The sequence below is a fragment of the Salarias fasciatus genome, assembly GCF_902148845.1.
Source record: "Salarias fasciatus chromosome 7 unlocalized genomic scaffold, fSalaFa1.1 super_scaffold_4, whole genome shotgun sequence".
Classification (NCBI taxonomy): domain Eukaryota; kingdom Metazoa; phylum Chordata; class Actinopteri; order Blenniiformes; family Blenniidae; genus Salarias; species Salarias fasciatus.
The window spans coordinates 1230718-1254551 of NW_021941229.1; the positions used below are offsets into that span (position 1 = coordinate 1230718).

Genomic DNA, 23834 nt, shown 5'->3' on the forward strand with positions numbered 1-23834 from the left:
CGGTACCGGTCTTTGTGTGTTACGTCCAGATTGTCCACTTGATCTGACAACACAGCAACATCCCTCCTCTCCTTATCAGTCCACATTTTCTACGTTACAGAACATGAACGTGCACCACTCTCTATGAATCAAACTGCGTATCACTGGTTGTTTTCACTCCAACATGGCGGCGGTCCTCCGGTTGCCAGCTCCCGGGTCACGTGACTGCAGATACTCTACAGGGGGATCACACTCCTCAGCCTCCCTGGGAAAGTCTGTTCCAGCTTCTGGAGAGGAGGATTCCACTGATCCAGGAGGAACTCCGCGGTCGTCATTTTCAGTATTAATTGAAATATAAAATAAACTTCACCATGTGTAGTTTGTGATATAAGCAAATCTTTTTTTCATTTTTCAAACATAAATTGTATATAAAAAAAAAAAATTAGCATAATTGATGAAATGATTGAGGAAATGTTTCTTTTGGACCCAGTCTTCCTTTTACAGGGTTCACAGTGAGTCTCTGGTTAGTGTCGTCGTCTTGGTTTAATACTCTCTACATTTTATTGACTTATTGCTTTTTTGATTTTCCCATGGAATAAATCCAATGGCAGTCGCAGTTACTTTAAAAAATAATTAGGGTAACACTTTATTTGAAGCCCCCTGTATAACACATTATAAGTACATTTATAAAGCATTATAATGCCATTATAACACGTGTTGCTATAGTTATAAACATTCATAGATGATCACAATGCCAGGACCTCACCCTAACCCTACCTATCCTAATCCTAATCCTATGCTGTATAGTGAGTTATAAAGCATTGTGATCATTTATGAATGTTTATACTACTTATAATGTGTTATACAGGGTGCTTCAAATAAAGTGTTACCGTAATTAGTTACTTGTTTAAAAAGTAACTGAGTTAGTGGCTCATTTCAAATATGTAAAACAAAGTAACTGTTGCATTACTTTAAAAAAATGTGTTTACATTTTCTAAGAATTTTGATCCCCTTTCAATTGAACTTTAAGATGCCTTCTAATTATTTAATATAAAACTGAATACGAGGGGGTACCCAAAACTTCCCGGAATTTGACTGTAACTTTTTATTTCTGACATTTCTGACATTTCAAAATAAAACCGTCGCCTTCAAATAATCTCCATCTGCATTAATGCAGCGCTCCAGCCGTGTCTCCCACTTCACCAATGCGTCGTCAGACTCGTGCGTAATTGTGCCATTTTTGTGCCATTGTGCCATTGTGCCATTGTGCCGGCTGTGATTTTTCTGTCACCCCTCCTCACATCTGCAAACCGCTGTCCCTTCAGCTGCTTCTTCAACCTGGGGAACAAGAAAAAGTCACTGGAGGCTTCATCTGGAGAATCAGGCGGATGGGAGAGGAGATTCATCTCATTCTTCTCCAGAAACTGCGTGAGGTGCAGCGCCGTGTCCGCTGGCGCTCTGTGGTGGTGGATCAACCGGCTCCACTCCGCCACGACGCTCTGCTTCCTCCTCACATCCTCACGGAGCGTCTGAGGACTTCCTGTAGTAGTCCTGGTTTACAGTCTGACCTGGAGGGACAGACTCGCTGTGGACGAGACCCTGGACAGCCAAGAAGCAGCTCAGCATTGTTTTCACGGCTGAGCGGACCTGACGCGCCGACATCTGGCCCTTCTCAAACCCCCGGACCACTCATGGACCTGAGTCTTCCCCAGAGCAGCATCCTTGTAGGCTTGCTGCAACAAGCTGAGTGTTTCTGCTGCTGTTTTTCCAGCAAAAAGCAATTTAATGTTTGTGCTCTGGCTTCACAGTCAATGTCGCCATTTTGGAAAAAATCGCAGACCGCCGCTGCACTCTGTTATTATAAATAGCGCCTGACAGACGTCAGTGTCACTCTGGGAGCTCAGATTTTTCACAGATTTGCACGAGGCTTACCTGCAGCACATCTGACGGCCAGAAGTCCAAACTCATTATTATTAGTATTTTATGACCAAATCCTGGTTTCTTTTGGGTACCCCCTCATACATGATTTATGTGGTAAATGAACACTTGACAGAACAAATCACCAACAGGAAACACTACATCCATCTAACTGACCTGTGTCACGGCTCTATGGCTGTATCTCTAGCTGCTCTATGCTCAGGGCTCTATGGACTCCAGAGGAGGAACTAGCAGCTGAAAGCTGTGAAGCAAGAACTGTTCCTCATATTATTGTCTGGAAAGGTGACAGAGTGGTAACACTGGGAAAAGTAATCAGATTACTCATTACTAAAAATAGTAACGCTGTTTGTTTCCTGCCATCGCTGCTCCTGAGGGACCGGTGTTGTTACCCCACCGTACCCGGAACCCTTCCGGAGCAGCCTGGACCAGGTGAGCAGGGCTACCGTCGTTTCCTCCACACTCTTTAAAGGGCCTACATCATGCAAAATCCACTTTCTTAAGGTTTTTAGCATGCCCCAAAGTTGAATTCCCTTAAAAACCACCCCCAAAATGTTATTGCCTTCATCCACCCATGTCTGAGTAATCTCCTCCAGCCTGCTGCTCTCTACAGCAGCCCCTCCCTTCAGGTAGAAAACTGCTCGTTTGAAACTCTTCAAACCTCAGTACGTCACAAAGCTGAACTCCTCCCACCACTCTTCCCCCCCCCCCCCCCCCGCAGACAACACCCCACTGTCCTCTGACCAGCAGCAGCTGATTTGCGTTTTCCACTGAGGAAACAGCCCCCCCCACCCCTCCTCGGCAATCAGCGTTGCCGCCTTTTGTATCTCCGATTACAGATATAAACTTTAACCATCGTCTGAAAGCAGCAATCAAGCAAGAGCAAGAGTCTGAAGAGTCTGGAGGGTCTGGAGGGTCTGGAGGGTCTGGAGGGTCTGGAGGGTCTGCGCTTGGTGAGTTTCTAACAGGAAAAGACATTTTCGCGTGTCTCTGCGTGTAGAGAAGCTAGAGCTAAAGAGCTAAGCTAACCCTTAGAGACGCTAACATAGCTCTGATTGGCTGAAGTTCGCTGTCAGTCAAAGTCCACAGGGGGAGAGGCGGGATTTTCAGTGAAACTGAGCGTTTTCTCTTCTGGGTTTCAGAATTAACCTCCGAAAATCCTTTATTTAACACAAAATGACTTTTCCTTAGCGCCAAAAATAAACCAGTACCATGTTAATGCCAATAATAGGGTTTGGACGAGCTAAAAAAGCAGGATACAGGTCCTTTAAGACCGTTGAATTATTTTTTCTATTTCTAAAGTGAATAGTAAATGCTGAATATAGATTCTTTTTATTAGTTTTGTGACTCAATGAAGTAAATACTGATTTTTCTTCAGCGAAGATGTAAAAATGTTGACCCCTAAATGAAGAGGGCTCTGTGACCCTGTGCTCTCTGGCGCCCCCTCTGGCTGGGAATCACTGCACATCAGCTTTCGTTTCTACTGTAAGTTATTACAAATTATTAAGGTTTTATAGTTTCATTCTGATTCTAACAACATAAATCACTTTCATATTGATATGAATAGGAAATAATCCAAAACTAAAACTAGTGAGATGCTTAAAAAAGAGAATTTCACGTCAGGTCAAAAACTAAACAAACATGTTTATTTAAATTTCCAGATCTTCTCACATTTCCCACAAAATCAATTTAAAAAAGAGAAACCTGTACATCGAAAGATTTTCTCACAGGCAGAACAATATAAACAATGTTGTGTTTCACTGTTGACATCAGAATCAGAACACACACACACACACGCGCGCACACACACACACACAGCCCGGCGCGGGCGGCTGCCATCCTAACCATCCACTGGGAGCGCTTTGGGGTTCAGGGTCTGGATCAAGGACACTTCTGCAGTGAGCGGGAACTGAACCAACAACCTTCCAGTTGAGCGACCGCTGTACCAGCGACTCACAGCCGCCCCGACGGGGAACGTCCTGTTTCACATCCCGACAGGCCCTCAGCACAGGGTCAGGGTTCTTTCTGAACCAGGTCCCAGTGAGTGGCGTTCCCTCCAGGCGGAGCCTCTTCTCACCCGGTCTCCATCCAGACGTGTCTGGTCCTCCCTCCTCCGGTCGGTGGATCAGCCTGGTGGTCGGTGGCTGACTGCTCTCCACGGCGCCCCCCGCAGGCCGTCTCCTCAGGTGCGGGAGTCCGTCCTCTCAGACGCCTCTGCTCATGTTCCAGGCCGGTCCGGCCTGCCTCACCGGGCCTTCCTCGCCGTCTGGTAGTTCTTGATCAGGATCTCCAGGAGCTTGTACCTCCAGTAGAGCTCGTCGCCGACCTTCCGCAGCTCCCGTGCGCAGAGGTCCACGGTGGCGGCGGTAGCATCTGAGGACGAGAGGCAGCCGGAGGTCAGGCACAGCGGACGCCAGGCTGCGGCGCTTCAGGCTGAGTGTGTGAGACTCACCGTTCTGGCCATGGCGCTGCTGGCTCTGCTGGCTGCTGGCTCTGCTGGTCCTGGTTCACGCTTCAGCTCGTCTCTCCGCTCCGCTTATGAAGCTGCTCGACAAGAAGGAACAGGTCTGGACTATTGATAGCAGCCCGGGTTTAAATAGCGCCGTGACGTAGCAGAAAACCCCAGCAGCCGGCCAAGTTCCTCCCTCCAGACGCCGTGTTTACGCCACGGTTCACCTTTAACCCCGGAGGCTCCGTGGCCCGCCCCGCCCTCCTCTGCTCCTGAAGCACATCTGGACTGCTGTGGCCGAAAACACTGCGAGTTCCAGGAAATCATAAAATCAAAGCTCGATCAGAGATTCGTCCGGAGGCTTCACCCAGTCTGGAAAGTGAAACAAGGCGGAGTGATTCATCTGCGTCACGAGGCCGGATTTCATCAGTCTGGTTCTTACGTAAAGATAACCACACGCTGTTTGTCAGCAGCTTCTGCGGCTGCCGTTGTTTTCCTGATAGCCGGATAACGGCGGCCGACACGTCGTGTTTTTGTTTCTCCTGAAACTGGACCGAGGGACGAGAAGTCACCGCTGATAACATCGTGTTATTTAAGAGCACATATTTGCTTTGAAAAAGTATTAAATCACTGGCACAAATGCAAATACACAGAAATCTGAAATTCACTCCATGATAAACAGTTGAGCCTTTTGGCTAAAGGCGTCGAACGGTTTGAGGAATAACTCATCATATGATTTATTCCCTGTAGTCCTAAACCTTTGATAATATACTGAAAAACTGCCCCAGAGAAACAGTACGGCCCGGGAAATGCACCGCTGTCACATTTCCTCTTCAAGAAATGTTTCTGGGTCTGAATTATTACTTCTTTTGTAGAAAATGTGATAAAAACAATGAATGACTCCAGTAATGAAGGTCTGGTGTGTGACTCCCGGGCAGCCTGACCGGCCTCCGCTGGGTGGAGACTTCCTGAGACACACACCTGGGCCCCGCCTCCACCTGAGGCTGCACGCTTTCCCATAAGTCAGCAGGCTTCCTGTCCACGTGTCTCAGCGGAGGCTTCCTGGACGGTGACGTCTCAGCAGCACACACACACACACACACACACACACCCACACACACACACACACCACACACACACACACTCACACACCACACACACTCACACACACACACCCACACACACACACGCTCACACTCACACACTCACACACACACACACACACTCACACACACACACACACACACACACAACAGTTCACTTTTCATTCATCTTGAGTGGGCCACACTAGTAAAATACTGCCAGAATGTAAAAAGAAGTCTTTGTTGATGAGCAGAGTGTGTATATGTATATGTATATGTGTGTGTGTGTGGTGTGTGTGTGTGTGTGGTGTGTGTGTGTGTGTGTATATATACACACACACACACACACACACACACATACACACACACACATACATATACATATACATAGGGGAGAGTGGGGTAAGTGGTGCCAATTTTTACTTAAAGTTCCTTTTACACAAGGGGATTACAGGAATGCCTGCAACTAAAATATGTTCATATAGTTTAGGATGTTGTGCATCCCTGGGAGCAGTCACTTTGGATCTTAAATAAACTGTGTGAGAAATATAGCTGTGGGAAAAAAGGTGGTTTTGTGGCACAACTTACCCCAGGTGCGGGGTAAATTGTGCCATTAGTCAGAATACACTGGGGTAAATTGTGCCTCTGATAACTGAAGCAAAAAAGATCATTTTAATATCAAAAATTTAGTGTTTTGTAATATTTTTTGTATTTTTCATGTGGACCAACTGTGTCTGTAATAAAGTTTATATAAAAACGATAATGCTAGATAAAACAAGACAAATTAAATACAAAAGTACTTCTTTAATGCTTATTTAAAGTTTTAACATAATAAAAGGCCAATTTGCTTCAACAAGGCCCAGTGCCACATGAACACCTGCTAAGAACAAAATAAAAAGTCAAAAATGAGCACCTGACTGCATCTGAATGTCTTCACAGACTCGACCTACTGGACGTTCCACTGGTCAGTGCTGCAGTGGAACATGAACTTGCGCTCCCTTCTGGCTCTGTCAACACGCTTTTATGGTGTGGGAAATGTTTTAAGCACATCACCTCGAGGGATGACTCCTTCATCATTCTGTCTAAATGTGAAGAAGGACTTTCCATCAACAGGCCTCATAACTTTGCTTCAGAAACTTTGGAAAGTTGGAGCCCTGTCTGTCTTCTGTTTGTCTGTGTGACATGATGGATTCTGATCTGAAATTAAGAATGACTCATAGTTTTAGTGATCAAATGGAAGAATAATGTACAATAACAGTAAATTCAAAAAAGTAATATATAGTAAATAATCATGAGTTTGGGTAAGGTGTGCCAGTGGCACAACTTACCCCAGGTCCTTTGGCACAAATGACCCCAGGCCCACCATTTTGAAAAAAATGCCTCCCCCCTGTTCTGAGCTGGCATCATGTTAACTGTATAGACTCATGAAGTAGTTTACTAAAGCAATAAAACGTGTGTGAAATGTTTTCAAAGTTTTCTATAATTGTTCAAACACAGCAATCAAAAAACCTGAACCACGGAAATTTTACTTTGGAGGGCAAAAAAATGTTTTTTGAAATTAATTGTGCTTACCTCTCAAGTCATGTGTCTCCCTTTTTTGCAAGATGAGCGGAATGGACGCCTCTTCAGAAATATGTGGTCACATGACCAAAAACTACTATGGTTTTCTAAATAATAGGGGTGGCACTACTTGCCCCTTGGCACAAATTACCCCACTCTCCCCTCTATATAGATGCATGGATAACAAGAGAAAATGTCTGTTTTCACTAAAGAGGAACAGTGACTTCAGGGAACTGCTACAGTCTGAACATTAAGCCACTTTAATGAAAGTGAAATGTCCAGAAAGCTTCTCCTGCTGCTGTTGCATTCTGGGTGTTTGTCCAACCCCCCTCTGACAGCGTGGCTTTCCGGCTAATTAGCGTTCACGGTGATGGCTCAGCTCGGTCTCCGGTCCTGTTCTGGCTGCGGTGAGGCTTTCTTTGAGGTGTTTCCGATGCTTGGTGTTGGACTGGGCCGAGCCAGCTGTGAGGATCCAGCTGTGGAGGCTGATGCAGAGCTGGGACTCCCTCCCCAGTAGGAGGCGTGACGGTCCCTCACCCCGTCAGGAAGCAGGGCCCGAGAGGAGCAGCTGTTTTCACTGCGATGTGTTAGACGCTCCTCAGGAACAAAGGTTTCAGATGACTCACTGCCGCTCCACTCCTGCTCAAACCCAGAGTTTATGTCCTCACAAAGAGGGAAACGTCAGATAACAACTCTGTGTGTGTGTGTGTGTGTGTGTGTGTGTGTGTGTGTGCAGAGGGAGGGAGAGAGAGAGAAACTTGACTGACCACATTTTTTTCCTATCTGGGTTGCAGAAGAGAGGAAATAACACACAGGAGGCTCACAGAACAGATGATGGTATTAAATGATGACCTGTATCGTTAAAGGAAGTTGGATGAACCAGAGAGAAGCACACACAGGCACAGGAAGAACATGCAAACAGTGGGCAGAGAAGCCCTGACACCCAGTGTAAACCACTGCACACAACCGTGAACCAAAGGTAGGTAGATAGATCAGGCCTGATTCTACTTATTATTATTGTTACTATTATTATTTTATTAATTTCGGTCCAGCCCATTGCCATCTGGGCTGATGCACTTTGGGTTCCTGGAGATGGTGCAGAGGGAGAACGGTTTCAGGCGATCCACATCACTTCCTCTGTTGGGTTGTATTTCCTTGTGCGCAGACAACCCCGCGGTCTGCAGATGCGCAGTTGGAGCAGGAGAGCTCACACATGGGTTCCATCCGCCGAGCAGGGTCAGAAGACGTGCTGCTGTTCCTCTTGCACACCTGAAGTCTGACACCTGTGTGCTCCTCAGGCTTCCTCTACGATCCTGCTCCCCCTAGTGGTCAAAATCGAAGAATGATAATGCCTCCTTCATTATTATTATTATTATTATTATTATTATTATTATTATTATTATTATTATTATTATCATTATTATTATAGAAAAGTGACTCAGGTTAGTATATCATCCACCATAGTTTTTCAGTGATTTAGAAAGACACTGGACAGAAAACGACCCTGTGATCCAGGCCGGAACCTTGGTACAGTCCCAGCAGCACGGCGGAAACACTTCACCCGCTGCACCATCTGCAGACGGTCCATACAGAGCACGTTTTCCACTCGTGTGATGATTATAGCTATTCAGAACTGTGTAATTTAGAAAAGATTAATATCTCTAACTAATGTTATCTCACTAAAAAAGCTGATTGCTGAACTATCATGATTTATTTAAATCAACAATCAGCTTGTTTTAACGAACACGTCATGAGAGCTGCTCAAGTTTTCCTCCTAGAAACGTTTTTGGAGGCTTTATTTATTATTCTAGAAGGCAATTTAATACAATTAATTCGAGCAGCAATTATGTTTTCACTGGGTTTTCTGCGTGTGACAGAAATTGAGGCAGCACCAAACTGGCTGCGCAGATATTGCTCATTTGTAAAATCAGTGAAGGGCAGGAGGCCGTGCGGCTCTGCAGGTGTTCTAACTCACATAATGATCATTCAATCGAGGATAAACACTGAACAGTCTGATGCTTCCTCATGTTCATTTCACACTTTAAAAGAAAATCGACTGAGACATGAATGACCAAGCCTCATATTCCTTAAAGCATAGTGAAAGTCTTGAGAATTATATTAGATTCATCTTGATGTTTTAACTAAGTGATTTTTCTTGAAATGAATTTTGAAGCAACAGTTTTATTGTTATTGTGTAAAACAGGTAAAATCTAGGAAAAGGATGGGGCCTCCTCCAGCTGAGCCTGAATCCTCCTTCACCAGCTGGACTGAAAGTCAACAAAAACAACCTTTTTTCACTTTTTCATTAATTTCTCATGAAATGTAAGCATGTTTTGTAGCCTGTGCCATTTTTGTAGATGGTTGTTTATGATGAGAGACACAGTTTTATCTTCTCCTAAAGGTCGACACGCCAACCCATCAGAAGCCCGGGTTCCATCCCAGCAGCCCTGCAAGGCTCCTGGGTCCGCCGCTGGGGGGTTTGATAAAACATTCTGTACCAGGTGTCGATAAAAGTTCCCTACTAGAGAAAGCACTCATACCACTTTTAAAGTACTACGCTTGAGCTACTTGCTGATGGAGAATACCATATGATTCATAGATAGAAGCTTTTTTAAAACGACTGAGTGTACACAAAAAGCAATGATTTAAAGGATTTGACACTAAAGTGTATTTTTTCTTTCTTTCTTGCAGTACCGCCGTGTGCCACTAGGTGGTATAACTTCTTCTTGAATCAGCTGCAGCAGCTGATGCTGACTGCGCATGTGCAGGTCTGACTAGATTCTCTCTCTCTCTCTCTCTCTCTCTCACACACACACACACACCACACACACACTCACACTCACACTGACTGAGAGATCAAACTGCTGTCACCGCTTCAACATGAAGAACCTTCATTTCAAAGACTTCTTCTGGGTGAGTTTCTGTCTTTTCTTGTTTTTCTTCACAGTGAAGATGTTTCTGATCACTTTCAATGACTTTATGCTTAATTCAAAGCATTTTGTTTCCATTAAGATGGAAGAAAGAGAGAAATGAACAAAACAAAACAGACCTTTTAAAGATATAATAGAAATATATCCGAGGACGCCTTCCTGGAGGTGTGCACTTTATGATTCCTGAAGCTTTGGGGATCCAGGGTCCAGAGTGGTGATCTGGATTAAAACAGTTCAGATCAGTGCAGACTGAACAGAGTGTGTGCTGATTAATTCTTACTGATGTCAACACGGTATGTGAGTAGAGTGAGAACTGTCAGTGAGACAGGGTGAGGCTCCCTGCTCTGAGCTCCGCTCTCATTGGCTCAGCAGCAGGTCTTAGAGAAACAGAAAGTCTCCGTTTCCAGGACGGTGATTACAGGCTTGGCCTGTCATTACCTCAATTATGGAGACGCTCGGCTCAAAACATCCATTTAGACTCTGTCCAAGATCCTGAAGCTCAGGTGAGGTGAAGGACTGTCTGGACCGGGCTGGACATTCGAGCAGCAGAATCATATTTAATATTTCACATCCTGACTGAAACGCACTTTAAAAACGGTTTCTCCATCCAGTGTTTCTCATACTGCCAGGACAGACTGAACGGAGACGAATCTTGTTTCACATTAAAGGTAACAGAATTGTATTTATGAAAGACAAGAGTGATTAATTTCGATTGATTCTCAAGTACTGTGTGATTCTCCATTTACAAAACCCAAAACCAGTGAAGTTGGCACGTTGTGTGAAACGTAAATAAAAACAGAATGATCTTCAATCATTGTACTTTTTTATTTACAATTTACACAACGTGCCAACTTCACTGGTTTTGGGTTTTGTAAATCAGGATCGTCATTGTGACAGGTCTGTCCGTCTGTGGGTTCGGCAGCAGGGAGGGAGGACGCCAGGCTGGCCAGCGTTTCCATGAGTTTATTCAAAAATCATGAATATAAGAACCAAAAGCCCCCGGCTGGAGCCTCCCGTCCAGGCAGCGCAGACAGCTGCAGAACACGCGCAGACCGCCGTCCTGCCGTCTGCCCTGAGAGGGAGAGAGAGGGAGGAGGGCGAGACGGTGAATGATCCCAGCGGAGTGCAGCCATGTCTCCCTGAACCCGTCCTCTCCCGGCCTCTGCCATGCATCCCCGCAGACGGCAGGACGGCTGAAACCAAGAGAGACGACCTGAAGCAGCACCGTGGATCCCAGGGGCGCTGAGGAAACGCTCCGCAACAGGAAAATAACTGAATTTTAAATCTAAAGAAAGTCAAATTAATTTTCGATATCCAGAACCATCTAGTTTTGTTGTAGGAACAACGAGAGCACAAGAGCACAGGGAGGAAATCAGAACAACAATAAAGTCACCAGCTGCTTCTAGACGTTTGGGGGAATCTCACTCCAGGGAAATCAAAACACTGGGCTCACTCACAGCATCATGGACGAGAGAAAGAGCACTGTTATCTGAGCGAAGGGAAATCTGGACGCACACAGAGTCTGTTTCAGACCCTGAAACAGAAACGCTTTCACCTTCACACTGAGACAGTCTGAACGCAGAGTCTGTTTCCACGAAACGGCTGAAAAACGACGAGTGGGTGCTGAAGTTTGTTTCTGTAGTGAAAACACACACACACACACACACTCTGCAGAGAACAATACACTGTAAACATTAACACTGGAGAGCACGGACAGAACACCAAGAAAGCTAGTGAGTCCAGGAGGATCTGAACCAGGACCAGGACCAGGACCAGGACCAGGACCAGGACCAGGACCAGGACCATTGGCAGTGTTTCCGCTGTGTTTCCATGAAGTTGAGTTTCCACTGTGTGGAGTGGTTTCAAGCCGGTGCCATTCCCGGGACGCTTCCAGTGTTTTGAATGATTGATCTCCTGTTACCATTAAACGCCTCGCTCCCCAGGCCTTCACACGGCGAGCACAGGAAACAGGAACAGAACGGCCTTAACGAGGGTTTCATTACTCCCCAGATCAAACTATGAGAATTGAAGTAGACGGGAATGAAACCGAGCCCAGTCAGAGGACGGACCAGATGAAGTCTCAGACGTCAGCTCAGAGTCTTCCTGTCCCACGTGATACTCATCTGGACTCCATGTTCAGGAAACAAGGAGCTCAAACAGGCTGGTCAGGAAAGAAGTGAAAGAAGAAGTCCCTCCTTCCCGGTGCGGCGTGTCTATCAGCACAGTCATGCTTTCAACGCCGTCCCTCGGCGAGTGACGCTGGTCTGATAATCCCGGTTAGGGAACTGCCAGTGAAGCGATGTCCTCTTTCTGTTTCATATCGTATTACTGCTCATGGTGCTGCATTCCAACCCCCGCTGGTACACACTGCTCAGGCAGAACATGCAAACTCTAATAAGTACAGGTCATTTTGTCCCCTGAAGGCCATACGCCGCCTCAGCCTCTGAGCCAGCATTCTGTCTCTCTGCAAACCGTGTTCCTCACGGCGGAATGTGTTCTCCCGACAGAACGCGGACCTGACCTGCACCGGCGGCTGACGACGCCATGGTCCAGTACCTGAGCGACGGCAGGAGGACCTGCAAGGAGGGTGGAGGACTTCATGAAGGCCAGGTCCGCCTCCTCTGCTCCTTCTCTGTCCGCCGTCCCCGTCTCCGGGTTCCTCCTCACTTCAACAGAACGTCATGCTGTTCAGAGAACTGTTTGAGTTACCATGAAAACCCACTTAGCATGATGTCAACGTCTTCGGCCATCCTTATTTAACTCCAGAATCCTGGCTCCTCCCCGTCAAACTGTCGTCAGTGTTTCAGTTAGACTTTATTTCTATAACGTCAAACATCATACAGGTAGTGGTGGAACGGAAGCACTGTTTGAACCTGCAGAACCGACCCAGAGGAGACTTCCTGCAGAACCGGACTCTCAGGAGTCTTCATCTGTAGCAGCTTCCTTTCCGTTGTCTTCTGTTGATCATGCCGTCTGCTCAGAGTGAGGGAGTCCGATGGTAACGGATGGTTCTGGAGTCTGATTCATCATCAGCTTACTTCTGCTGTGCTGAAAATCTAAAGCGTTAATAATTCTCGTAATTCATTTGTTGCAGTACGAGATGTTCCATTAAATTGGTTTCAGGTTGAGATCGTCACCATTTTCTATAGTAGCTGATTATTTTGCGTTTGCATGACCTGTGCCTTCGTTCGGCCGGCGCTTGGCGCTCTGCGGCGCTCTCCTCCGCTCCTCACCTGCGAGCGTTTTGCGGTCAGGCACTGTGTGAAGCAGCCTGAGAGAGCGATCACACTCACACACACTTCCTGAAGTCCCCCCTCAGGGTCACTGGGGGTCAAGCAGCCTCATTTCTTGGGTCTCATCCCTGCAGTTGACTTCTGTTTGTCCACCTCATATTTGATGTGGAGGAAGTAACTGCATGAAGGAGCCACTTCCTGGGCTGGCAGCTCCGTTCTGTTCATGATGCGGTCTTTCTAAAAACGGTCCTCCGGTGTCGGAGGATTAAATGTAAATGTGTGGTGAAACAGACGTTCTCCGTGTGAGTGAGCTGCTGTCAGGCCTGAGTTCCTGTCAGGAAGACAAGCAGACGTTTCTGAAGGTCAGAATAGAACCAGCAGAACCTGACTGCTGCAGCGGCTCACACTGGGTCAGAGTGTGTGTGTGTGTGTGTGTGTGAGGGAGCGCTGTGGTTTTCACAGCTCTATCTTCTCTCGAGTGACGGAGTGGAATCAGCCGTTCACCTTCTACTCACACCCCCCCTCCGCGGTCCAGACGCCATGCCTCTGTTTCAGGGCCTCGGGTGGAGGAGAAGTATGCCAAGGACCTGCTGGGCCTGTCCAGGAAGGTGTGTGGACACAACGAGATGAGTGAAGTCGCTCTCCTGTGTGTGTGTGTGTGTGTGTGTGTGTGTGTGTGTAACTTCCTGTCGGGTGATGGTTGACCGCCGCCGGCCTGGTTGAAGCCGTTGGAGGAAGTGAGAGTATTAATGAGATGAGGGTGAAATGGAAACGCTGTCCTCATCCCTTTATTGATCTTTTTTTTTCAAGAGACAGAAACACAGCACTTTGAGAGTTTCGCCGTCTGTAGGAAGTTCAGACGTTTCTTTCTGGACTCAGAGATCAAGAGGGCAGAAGGGCAAAAGCTCGCTTGATCTTGATCTTCAGTCTGAGTCCAGACCGTGGAAGCGGGGGCCTCACCATCCTTCTGACTTTCTGGGCTTTAAGCAGGAGGTGTCAGAAAAGTTCCCACAGGGAGAACCGGCTCTTGGCGGCCAGCGTTCATAGCGACGTCGCGTTTTGATCCTTGGATGTCGGCTCTTCCTGTCATTGTGAAGCAGAATTCACCAAGCGTTGGATTGTTCTCCACTAAGAGGGAACGTGACCTGGGTTAGACCGTGGTGAGACAGGCTAGTTTTACCCTGCTGGTGATGTGTTTCTGCAATAGTAAGTTTGTGACTCAAACAGCCTTAGAGGCTGAGCTGCCTGAGCTGCTTCTGTCCTGGACACGCCTCCTCCCTTCTGATGGGGTCTGGTCTCGCTGGTCCTCCTCCCTCCTGATGGGGTCTGGTCTCGCTGGTCCTCCTCCCTCCTGATGGGGTCTGGTCTCAGCTGGTCCTCCTCCCTTCTGATGGGGTCTGGTCTCGCTGGTCCTCCTCCCTCCTGATGGGGTCTGGTCTCGGTGGTCCTCCTCCCTCCTGATGGGGTCTGGTCTCGTGGTCCTCCTCCCTCCTGATGGGGTCTGGTCTCGCTGGTCCTCCTCCCTCCTGATGGGGTCTGGTCTCGGTGGTCCTCCTCCCTCCTGATGGGGTCTGGTCTCGCTGGTCCTCCTCCCTCCTGATGGGGTCTGGTCTCGCTGGTCCTCCTCCATCCTGATGGGGTCTGGTCTCGCTGGTCCTCCTCCCTTCTGATGGGGTCTGGTCTCGCTGGTCCTCCTCCCTCCTGATGGGGTCGGGTCTCGGTGGTCCTCCTCCCTCCTGATGGGGTGTGGTCTCGGTGGTCCTCCTCCCTCCTGATGGGGTCTGGTCTCGCTGGTCCTCCTCCCTCCTGATGGGGTCTGGTCTCGGTGGTCCTCCTCCCTCCTGATGGGGTCTGGTCTCGCCCGGCCTTCGGTCCTCTACAGGTTCTCGGTTCTCACCACAGATTAAAGAGCAGGTTCCAGACGTGACGGTCCAAAGCATTGACCTGCTGAGACTCAGCCTCATCCTCAGCCTCAAGCCTCATCCTCAGCCTCTGTCTCCAGCTCATCCTCAGCCTATGTCTCAGAATCATCCTCGTCCTCATCTTCAGTCTCATCCTCAGCATCATCGTCATCCTCAGCCTCAGCCTCTGTCTCAGCCTCTGTCTCAGCCTCATCCTCAGTCTCATCCTCAGCATCATCCTCATCCTCATCCTCAGTCTCAATCCTCAGCATCATCCTCAGCCTCATCCTCATCCTCAGTCTCATCCTCAGCATCATCCTCAGCCTCATCCTCATCCTCAGCCTGTTTCAGCCTCATCCCAGTCTCATCCTCAGCCTCATCCTCAGCCTCATCCTCAGCCTCTGTCTCATCCTCATCCTCATCCTCAGCCTGTTCAGCCTCATCCTCAGTCCTCATCCTCAGCATCATCCTCAGCCTCATCCTCATCTCCTCAGCCTGTTTCAGCCTCATCCTCAGCCTGTTTCAGCCTCATCCTCAGCCTCATCCTCAGCCTCTGTCTCATCCTCAGCCTCATCCTCAGCCTCATCCTCATCCTCAGCCTGTTTCAGCCTCATCCTCAGCCTGTTTCAGCCTCATCCTCAGCCTCATCCTCAGCCTCTGTCTCATCCTCAGCCTCATCCTCAGTCTCATCCTCAGCCTCTGTCTCAGCCTCAGTCTCATCCTCAGCCTCATCCTCAGCCTCAGCCTCAGCCTATGTCTCATCCTCATCCTCTGTCTCATCCTCATCCTCAGCCTCTTTCTCAGCCTCATACTCTGTCTCATTCTCATCCTCATCTTCAGTCTCATCCTCAGCATCATCGTCATCCTCAGCCTCAGCCTCTGTCTCAGCCTCTGTCTCAGCCTCATCCTCAGTCTCATCCTCAGCATCATCCTCATCCTCATCCTCAGTCTCATCCTCAGCATCATCCTCAGCCTCATCCTCATCCTCAGTCCTCATCCTCAGCATCATCCTCAGTCTCATCCTCAGCCTCATCCTCAGCCTCATCCTCAGCCTCTGTCTCATCCTCATCCTCAAGCCTGTTTCAGCCTCATCCTCAGCATCATCCTCAGCCTCATCCTCATCCTCAGCCTGTGTCAGCCTCATCCTCAGCCTGTTTCAGCCTCATCCTCAGTCTCATCCTCAGCCTCTGTCTCAGCCTCAGTCTCATCCTCAGCCTCATCCTCTGCCTCAGCCTCAGCCTCAGCCTATGTCTCATCCTCATCCTCTGTCCTCATCCTCATCCTCAGCCTCTTTCTCAGCCTCATACTCTGTCTCATTCTCATCCTCATCCTCAGCCTCATCCTCACCTTCAGCCTCATCCTCATCCTCCTCCCTGCTGTGTGGCTCTCCTCATCCTCACTTCTCCTCACTGTTGGATTTTTGGGAAATGCTGCATCGTGGATGTTTCTTGCTCTTTATTTATATTTGCTGAGTTGTATGCAGGACTCTGTGTGAAATTAACTGCTACTTCTCTTCTGTTGTTGTCTTCAGTACTCTGAAGAGATCCTTGGACCTGCTCAAAGCTGCGTGAGTGTGTTGTGTTTCCTTAAAGTTTGCTGTTTTTGACGTGTGTGTTTTCAGTTTATAGCCTCAGTCCAGCCGTTAAATACCCGCTCTGAGCTCATCCTTCTGAGGGGCGGTCCTAATGTTCTGGCTCGCCTCTGTGTGTGTCCGTGCTCAGCTGTGGTTAACTGTACCAATATTAGACGACTTCTGGGTGATTTTAAAAACCCTCCGACTGTCTGAGCATTTCACTCCACCAGTCCATCAAACTTATTCATGCAGTATTTTCACAACTCATACACTTTAGAGAACGATGTCACAGAAAGAAGCAGGAAACACACCAGGCCACGAAGAGCAGTGATTCAAAAAGTGAAATCTGTGACTATAAGTATTCTAACAGATAAATCTAAATTTTCAAGAAGAAAAATAAACCAGGTAAAATCCTGAAATGACAAAATGACAGTCAACAGTCAACAGCCGACAGATTAAAACACGACCGAACGCAAGATGAAAATGTATATTCAAACCAATAAGCTGGTAACAAGTGAACTAAGTCAGGAAGCGGGTGAGTCAGTATACAGGTCACAAAATAAGTGAGAAATGTGTAAAGTAATCAGTAAATTAATGAATAAATCATGCATGTGAAACAAGCGAAAATAAAAAAGTAGGATATTAAATCATTAAATAAGTTCAGAAATTAAACTCACTGAATGGATGGATAGTCCAGTGTTTTTCCTCCTGAGCCGAGTTTCTCGGTGCTGATCAGTGAGTGATCCGCTGGTCCCGTCGTCTCGTCTCACCATGTCCTGAGCGTCCCTCTCGTCTCGTCTCACCATGTCCTGAGCGTCCCTCTCGTCTCACCATGTCCTGAGCGTCCCTCTCGTCTCACCATGTCCTGAGTGTCCCTCTCATCTCGTCTCTCACCATGTCCTGAGCGTCCCTTTCGTCTCACCATGTCCTAGTGTCCCCTCTCGTCTCGTCTCACTATGTCCTGAGTGTCCCTCTCGTCTCATCTCACCATGTCCTGAATGTCCCTCTCGTCTCGTTTCTCACCATGTCCTGAGTGTCCCTCTCGTCTCGTCTCACCATGTCCTGAGCGTCCCTCTCGTCTCGTTTCACCATGTCCTGAGGTCCCTCTCGTCTCATGTCCTGAGTGTCCCCTCTCGTCTCACCATGTCCTGAGCGTCCCTCTCGTCTCGTCTCACCATGTTCTGAGTGTCCCTCTCGTCTCATCTCACCATGTCCTGAATGTCCCTCTCGTCTCGTCTCACCATGTCCTGAGTGTCCTCTGGTCTCGTCTCACCATGTCCTGAGTGTCCCTCTCGTCTCGTCTCACCACGTCCTGAGCGTCCCTCTGGTCTGGTCTCGTCCTGCCTGCAGAGACGGAGCAGGTGAGTCTGTCCCACCTGCAGCTGGCCCACAGCATGAGGGAGGAGGCCAGGAAGCTGGAGGAGTTCCGGGAGAAGCAGAAGGAGGCCCGCAAAAAGGTTGGAGGTTCGATTCCCCGCCCCCAGACCGCCCCGGACTGTCTGACCTCCGCCTGCTGCTGCTGTCCTCTGTCCTTTCAGGTGGAGCAGACGATGGACGCGCTCCACAAGCAGAGGAGCTCTCAGTTCAGGAAGACCGCTGACGTGAGTCCAGGTCTTCGCTCGCAGAGGGACGGATGTGGCGGTCTTCCTCGTGACTCGCTTTCTGCTCAGCGCAAACAGAATGTCAGGCTGTCTCCATGAGTCCGCTTCCTGCTCTGATGGAGAAAGTTCTGTATTTCGACAGTGAGAGCTGCGGTCCAGGAAGACTTCTCCTCAGCCGGCTGTAGAGCCGCAGAGAAACCTGGCCTGGTCCTGCTTTCCTTCTTTTAAAGCGATACTTCAACATTTTGGAAAATTGGCCCATTTAGCGCAATTCCTGAGTCATTTCGAACAGCATACTTACTGTTTTTGTGAAGGCGAGCTGTTGTTTATTCAGAGTTGAGTCGGGGAAGGTTTTCGGGACGGACACAATGGAAGTGGATGGTATTTTTTGTTCCCCCTCGTCAAACTCATCAAATACACAATCCAACAACCCCAAAACACTTTGGTGGACACGTTATAATCCACACATTCACTACGCTGTGGAATATTAATGCAAAATTACGAGATTGAGTTGTTTATGCGAAGATCGCTAAGACGGAACTACTTGTCTGGGCGTAGTGATTTCAAAAGAAAAAGTAGTTCCCAGTATTTGCTTCAGTGTCGTAACGCTACAGTATTATTTGTTGGTGTTCCACAGCGTAGTGAGTGTGTGGATTATAACGTGTCCACCAAAGTGTTTTGGGGTTGTTGGATTGTGTATTTGATGAGTTTGACGAGGGGGAACAAAAATACCATCCACTTCCATTGTGTCCGTCCCGAAAACCTTCCCCGACTCACCTCTGAATAAACAACAGCTCGCCTCACAGAAACAGTAAGTATGCTGTTCGAAATGACTGAGGAATTGCGCTAAATGGGCCAATTTGCCAAAATGTTGAAGTATCGCTTTAATAGTAGGCACTTCCAGTTTTAAGGAGAGTGGGGTTTTTTTACATTAACAGACTTTCTTTCTTTTCCAGGCAGTAAGAAATATTTCTAGTGGAGTTCGATTCCATTTCCTGTCTTGTTCTCCTGCTGGGTTCTTTAACGTTTTCAGGTGTTGGTTCTGCCGTGCAGCTGTCCTCCTCTGAGCGGAGTGAAGTGAGGCTGCTGCTTCCATCTACAACTAAAGCACCTGGTGGGGCTAATGCTAATGCTAATGCTAACGCTAATGCTAGGACAGCTGCGGTGCACCGGGTCACCGATGGGGCTGAGGTCAATACTGATGGGATTTTATTGGTCCGGTTTTGTTTTGAGGACAAAGCTGATCCTGGACGGAGGCAGGAGGGCGGAGCAAACGGCTGCAGGCAAGACTACAATGAAAAGTAGAAGGTCACAGACAGAGGTCAAAGTTCAAACTGAAGCCTGGTTTACCCCACGGCGTTTACAGTGAAAACAGGAAGCTTTAGTAGTATTTAGGGGGTCTGTTTGGGGGTCCTGGTCCCAGTGCTGGTCCTGGACGTGGTAGTTTCAGAGTTGACAGTCACGTGGCGGTCTGTCCTCACAGAGTCCATGTTGTCCCACAGTTCGTGTTCAGCCTGTGGTCTCCTGTGGAGTTCCCACAGCAGGCCTCGGGTCTGGGCCTCAGGCCTGAGCTCTGCGGTGGAGCTGGTGCTGGACCTCCTGCTGGGCCTCCACACACTGAGAGGAAAACCAGAGGCTTCTAAACAAACCTCCGTGTGAGCAGGTTTCAGTCCGCTGCTCCGCTCTTCCTCTTTAGCGGGGAAGTGGAGTCGCCCAGCCTGGGAAGTCGGCCAAACCGATCACACAGCGCCGTGAAATCCTCCTGAAAAGAAGAAGTGCTTCTCATGCGGGCCGAGCGCTCCGGTCTGCCTGAATGTAGCACGGCGTGCTAATGCTAACGGTGCTGTCCGCAGTCCAAGAAGACGTACGAGCAGAAGTGTCGGGACAAAGAAGAAGCGGACCAGAACGTGAACCGGAACGCCAACAACGCCAAGCACTTGGAGAAGGTATGGAACCCGAGGGCGGGAAACAGACTCCTCCCACCTGCCCACAGCCTGATGGGACGGTGAAACAGGAAGCGTCCTGCTGGGCTGAAGCTCTCCTGGAGTTTTCTTCCTCCCATCGTTAGGATATGAATTGGTGAAAGTAAAAGAATTGAGATAAAGACGAGGAGTGACCAGCGGCTGTGAAGGAAGTCAGCTGACCTTTGCCCTTCTTTCCAGCTCTACTCTAAAGCGCAGCAGGCGAAGCAGAACGCAGAAGAAGCAGGTAGATGTTCTTTTCAGCAACGCTTCCGTCCCGGAACTCTGTACTGAAGGACCCATGGAGGGAAGAACCGGTCCAGTGCGAACCAGTACTGCTGACCACACTCCCTCTCTCACCCTCCCTCTCTCTCCCTGAGTTCATTGGTCAGTAATCAGATTACCAGGCCTGGATATCGGCCGTTACTTCCTGTTTCTGGGAGGCAGGCAGGCTGGAGGTTGACAGAGTGGGTTTGTTCAGACGAGAGGTTCTGTGGTTTGAACTCCGCTCAGGAGGAAGCTCCTCTGCTGCAGAACACACACACACACACACACACACACACACACACACACACACACACACACACAGCAATCTAAACCCTGAGGTGTGAGCAGTAAAAACCATAAAGTGACAATCAAACCGTAAAACAGGAGCAGCAGGTTAAAGTGGGAATCAGCTCCCTGACCGTCTGAAGGAGTGTGTGTGTGTGTGTGTGTGTGTGTGTGTGTGTGTGTGTGTGTGTCCTGGCAGACAGCTGTACCAGCAGAACGTGGGCACTCTGGGGAGGATCAGAGACGACTGGATCAAGGAGCACATCAAGGCCTGCGAGGTGAGCCGGGCGCCGCGTGGGCGGTTCGAGCCGCCGGGCGCCGGCGTGGCGCGGTTCGAGCCGCCGGGCGCCGGGGTTTGCGGTTCGAGCCCGCCGGACGCCCTCGTCACTGTGCGTCTCTGTCAGGTGTTTGAGAAGCAGTCGGTGGAGCGTCTGAACTTCCTGAGGAACACGGTGTGGACTCACCTCAACAGCTGTCCCAGCAGTGTGTGACCAGCGACGAGGTGAAGCCGCCGCCGCCGCCGCCGCCGCCGGGGAGGGCTTCACATGGGGAGGGCTGCAGCCGTTGAGTCCTGGCACTGCACCTCCTGTTAAAACGCCAATAGACTCAACTCTGCTGCAACTTATCTGATGAACCTGAAGAAGCGGCGACGAGCTTCCAGACACTCACAGCTCCAGCTGCCCAGAAAATCCCCGCTTCAGGCCCCGATTGCTGGAGAGCTCAACACTTTTCCCTTTTTAGAAAGGTTTCACATTTACACCGAAACGTTTGAAAACCATGTAGGACAGCTCAGGCCAGGGACTGAAAAAAAAAACAAACCTCCGGCTTCCTGTTGATAAAATGAGGCTTTGAAATCGTGTAAATTGTTGGTGATCGGTTGGTTTGAAGCACGACATGACCTCTCTCTCTCCTCTCTCTCTCTCTCTCTCCTCTCTCTCTCTCTCTCTCTCTCTCGGCAATAAGGAATAAATATATTAACTGGAACGCTAACATCTTAATTCTCAGAAGTATTCTAATAAGTTACCTATAAAGGGTTAAAGGTCAGACTGAGCTCAGGTGAGCTGAAGTGATGATGGAAGAAACTGGAAGTCTGCAGGGAGAGAATGACCTCTGGTGTGTGTGGTGTTGTGGTGTGGGTGGTGTGTGTGTGTGGGTGTGCGCAGCTCTACGAGGAGGTGAGGAAGTCCCTGGAGCAGTGTGACATCCAGGGAGGACATCGAGCACTTCATCAACCTGCGGCAGACGGGGGACAGACTGCCAGGTACCGGAGCCGGTCAGCTGTTTGTGGACGTCCAGCCTGCGGCGCCTCGTCCACACTGTCCCTCTGCTCGTCCACGCTGTCCCTCTGCTCGTCCACACTGTCCCTCTGCTCGTCCACGCTGTCCCTCTCCTCGTCCACGCTGTCCCTCTGCTCGTCCACGCTGTCCCTCTGCTCATCCACGCTGTCCCTCTGCTCGTCCACGCTGTCCCTCTCCTCGTCCACATTGTCCCTCTGCTCGTCCACGCTGTCCCTCTGCTCATCCACCGCTGTCCCTCTGCTCGTCCACACTGTCCCTCTGCTCGTCCACGCTGTCTGCTCGTCCACACTGTCCCTCTGCTTGTCCACGCTGTCTGCTCGTCCACACTGTCCCTCTGCTTGTCCACACTGTCTGCTCGTCCACACTGTCCCTCTGCTTGTCCACGCTGTCTGCTCGTCCACACTGTCCCTCTGCTCGTCCACGCTGTCTGCTCGTCCACACTGTCCCTCTGCTTGTCCACACTGTCTGCTCGTCCACACTGTCCCTCTGCTTGTCCACGCTGTCTGCTCGTCCACACTGTCCCTCTGCTCGTCCACAGCTCCGGTCTCCTACGAGAACTTCTACAGCGGGCAGAGGTCGCCCACCGCAGCCACGCCCCCCAGACTGCCTCCCACAGCGGCCAGGTGAACCACACACACACACACACACACACACACACACACACACCCCTCCCAGATGTCTGAAGCCTCCACATCGCCCCCTGTGGACTGCTGCTGCGCAGCTCATCCAAATCTGTGACAGAATGAACCAGAGGAGTTACACCTGCTGATCGTTTAAAGTCGCCGGAAGCTCTTGGCCCTGGAGGAAGTCCGTCACACAGGGAGAACATGAAAGCTTCACATGAAAGACCCCAGACTCGAACCGGGGTCCCTCTGGCTGGACTGCATTAGACTGACTGCTTTGAGCTGGTTCCTGCTTGTGTTTGAGCGATGGGACTCGAACTTGCACCACAGCACGCTCCACCCACTGATCCACAGACATCCAAACACAGAAGGGCCCTTGAGCAAGGCGTGGTGTGATGTGATGACGTGAGCTGTGGATGCTGACGCGCTCCGTTGATGTTGCAGGCGGGGTCCTTTACCTGATCCGACTCAACACAGCAGAGGTACGGAGCTGACCACACCTCAACGTGAAGCCTTCTGCTGGAATGTCCAGATGACTGTTGCATTCTGGGTGTTTTTCTGAACTCCCCTGACAGTGTGGCTTTGAGGCTAATGCTAGTTAGCTAGCGTTCTGTTGTGTTGCTACTCTTAAGAAATTTGTTTAAAGCAGTGTTTTGTCTTTTACCATCTTCTTGGTGAATTGACCGGATCTGAGCCTCTTGCTGGCCGGTTTTGGCCGACGGGCCCTCATGTTTGACACCTCAGCTCTATCTGTGTGATGTCCTGCTCAGCACAGTACTGTGAGCGTGCACGAGAGCCCTCTGACTGCTTCTGTTCCCTCCGTCTCCAGAGGACGTGGTCTACTCCTCGGTGGTGGAGCCGGGCTACAGCGTCATCCACTACTGACCTTTGACCTGCGGCTCCTCTGCAGTCCAGCGACAGACCTGTGCTCTTTTCTTCAAACGGAGATTAATCTATGCCTTCCTTCAGTCTCCAGCCTCGCCTGCTGCTGTTCTGACGTCTCCGCTCTCTATTTCTTTGTACTTTCATTGTTGATTACATGAACACAAAGTTCACCGTTCACTTGTTCATGTTTAGAGTCTGAGCAGGAGAACACAGCGTCCCAGGACCACTGCAGGGGTCCTGTGCTTCATTTCTGCTGATAAATGTGAAAGTGC

At 49.3% G+C, this 23834-nt stretch overlaps 1 protein-coding gene and 1 long non-coding RNA gene across 3 annotated transcripts; one reads left to right on the plus strand and one right to left on the minus strand.

Annotated features, from left to right (window-relative positions):
- Positions 1-3538: 3538 nt before the first annotated feature.
- Positions 3539-5534, minus strand: LOC115382559 (uncharacterized). Of its 2 annotated transcripts, XR_003930578.1 has the most exons (3): positions 5345-5534; positions 4367-4458; positions 3539-4287 (listed from the first exon to the last, which is right to left on the minus strand). It is a non-coding gene; the product is annotated as an uncharacterized LOC115382559 (long non-coding RNA). The 2 variants fall into 2 exon arrangements; XR_003930577.1 differs by lacking the exon at positions 5345-5534 and having other exon boundaries at positions 4367-5082.
- A 4351-nt stretch (positions 5535-9885) lies between these two features.
- On the plus strand, positions 9886-23834 carry pstpip2 (proline-serine-threonine phosphatase interacting protein 2). Its single transcript, XM_030084336.1, is given in 19 exon segments — positions 9886-9918; positions 12443-12469; positions 12471-12521; positions 12523-12558; positions 13738-13798; positions 15090-15125; positions 17993-18099; positions 18181-18243; positions 20097-20189; positions 20406-20447; positions 20663-20671; positions 20960-21034; positions 21161-21224; positions 21227-21258; positions 21920-21964; positions 21966-22017; positions 22593-22677; positions 23122-23159; positions 23507-23834. Coding segments are annotated over 19 exon segments (1005 nt in total). The 3' UTR covers positions 23563-23834.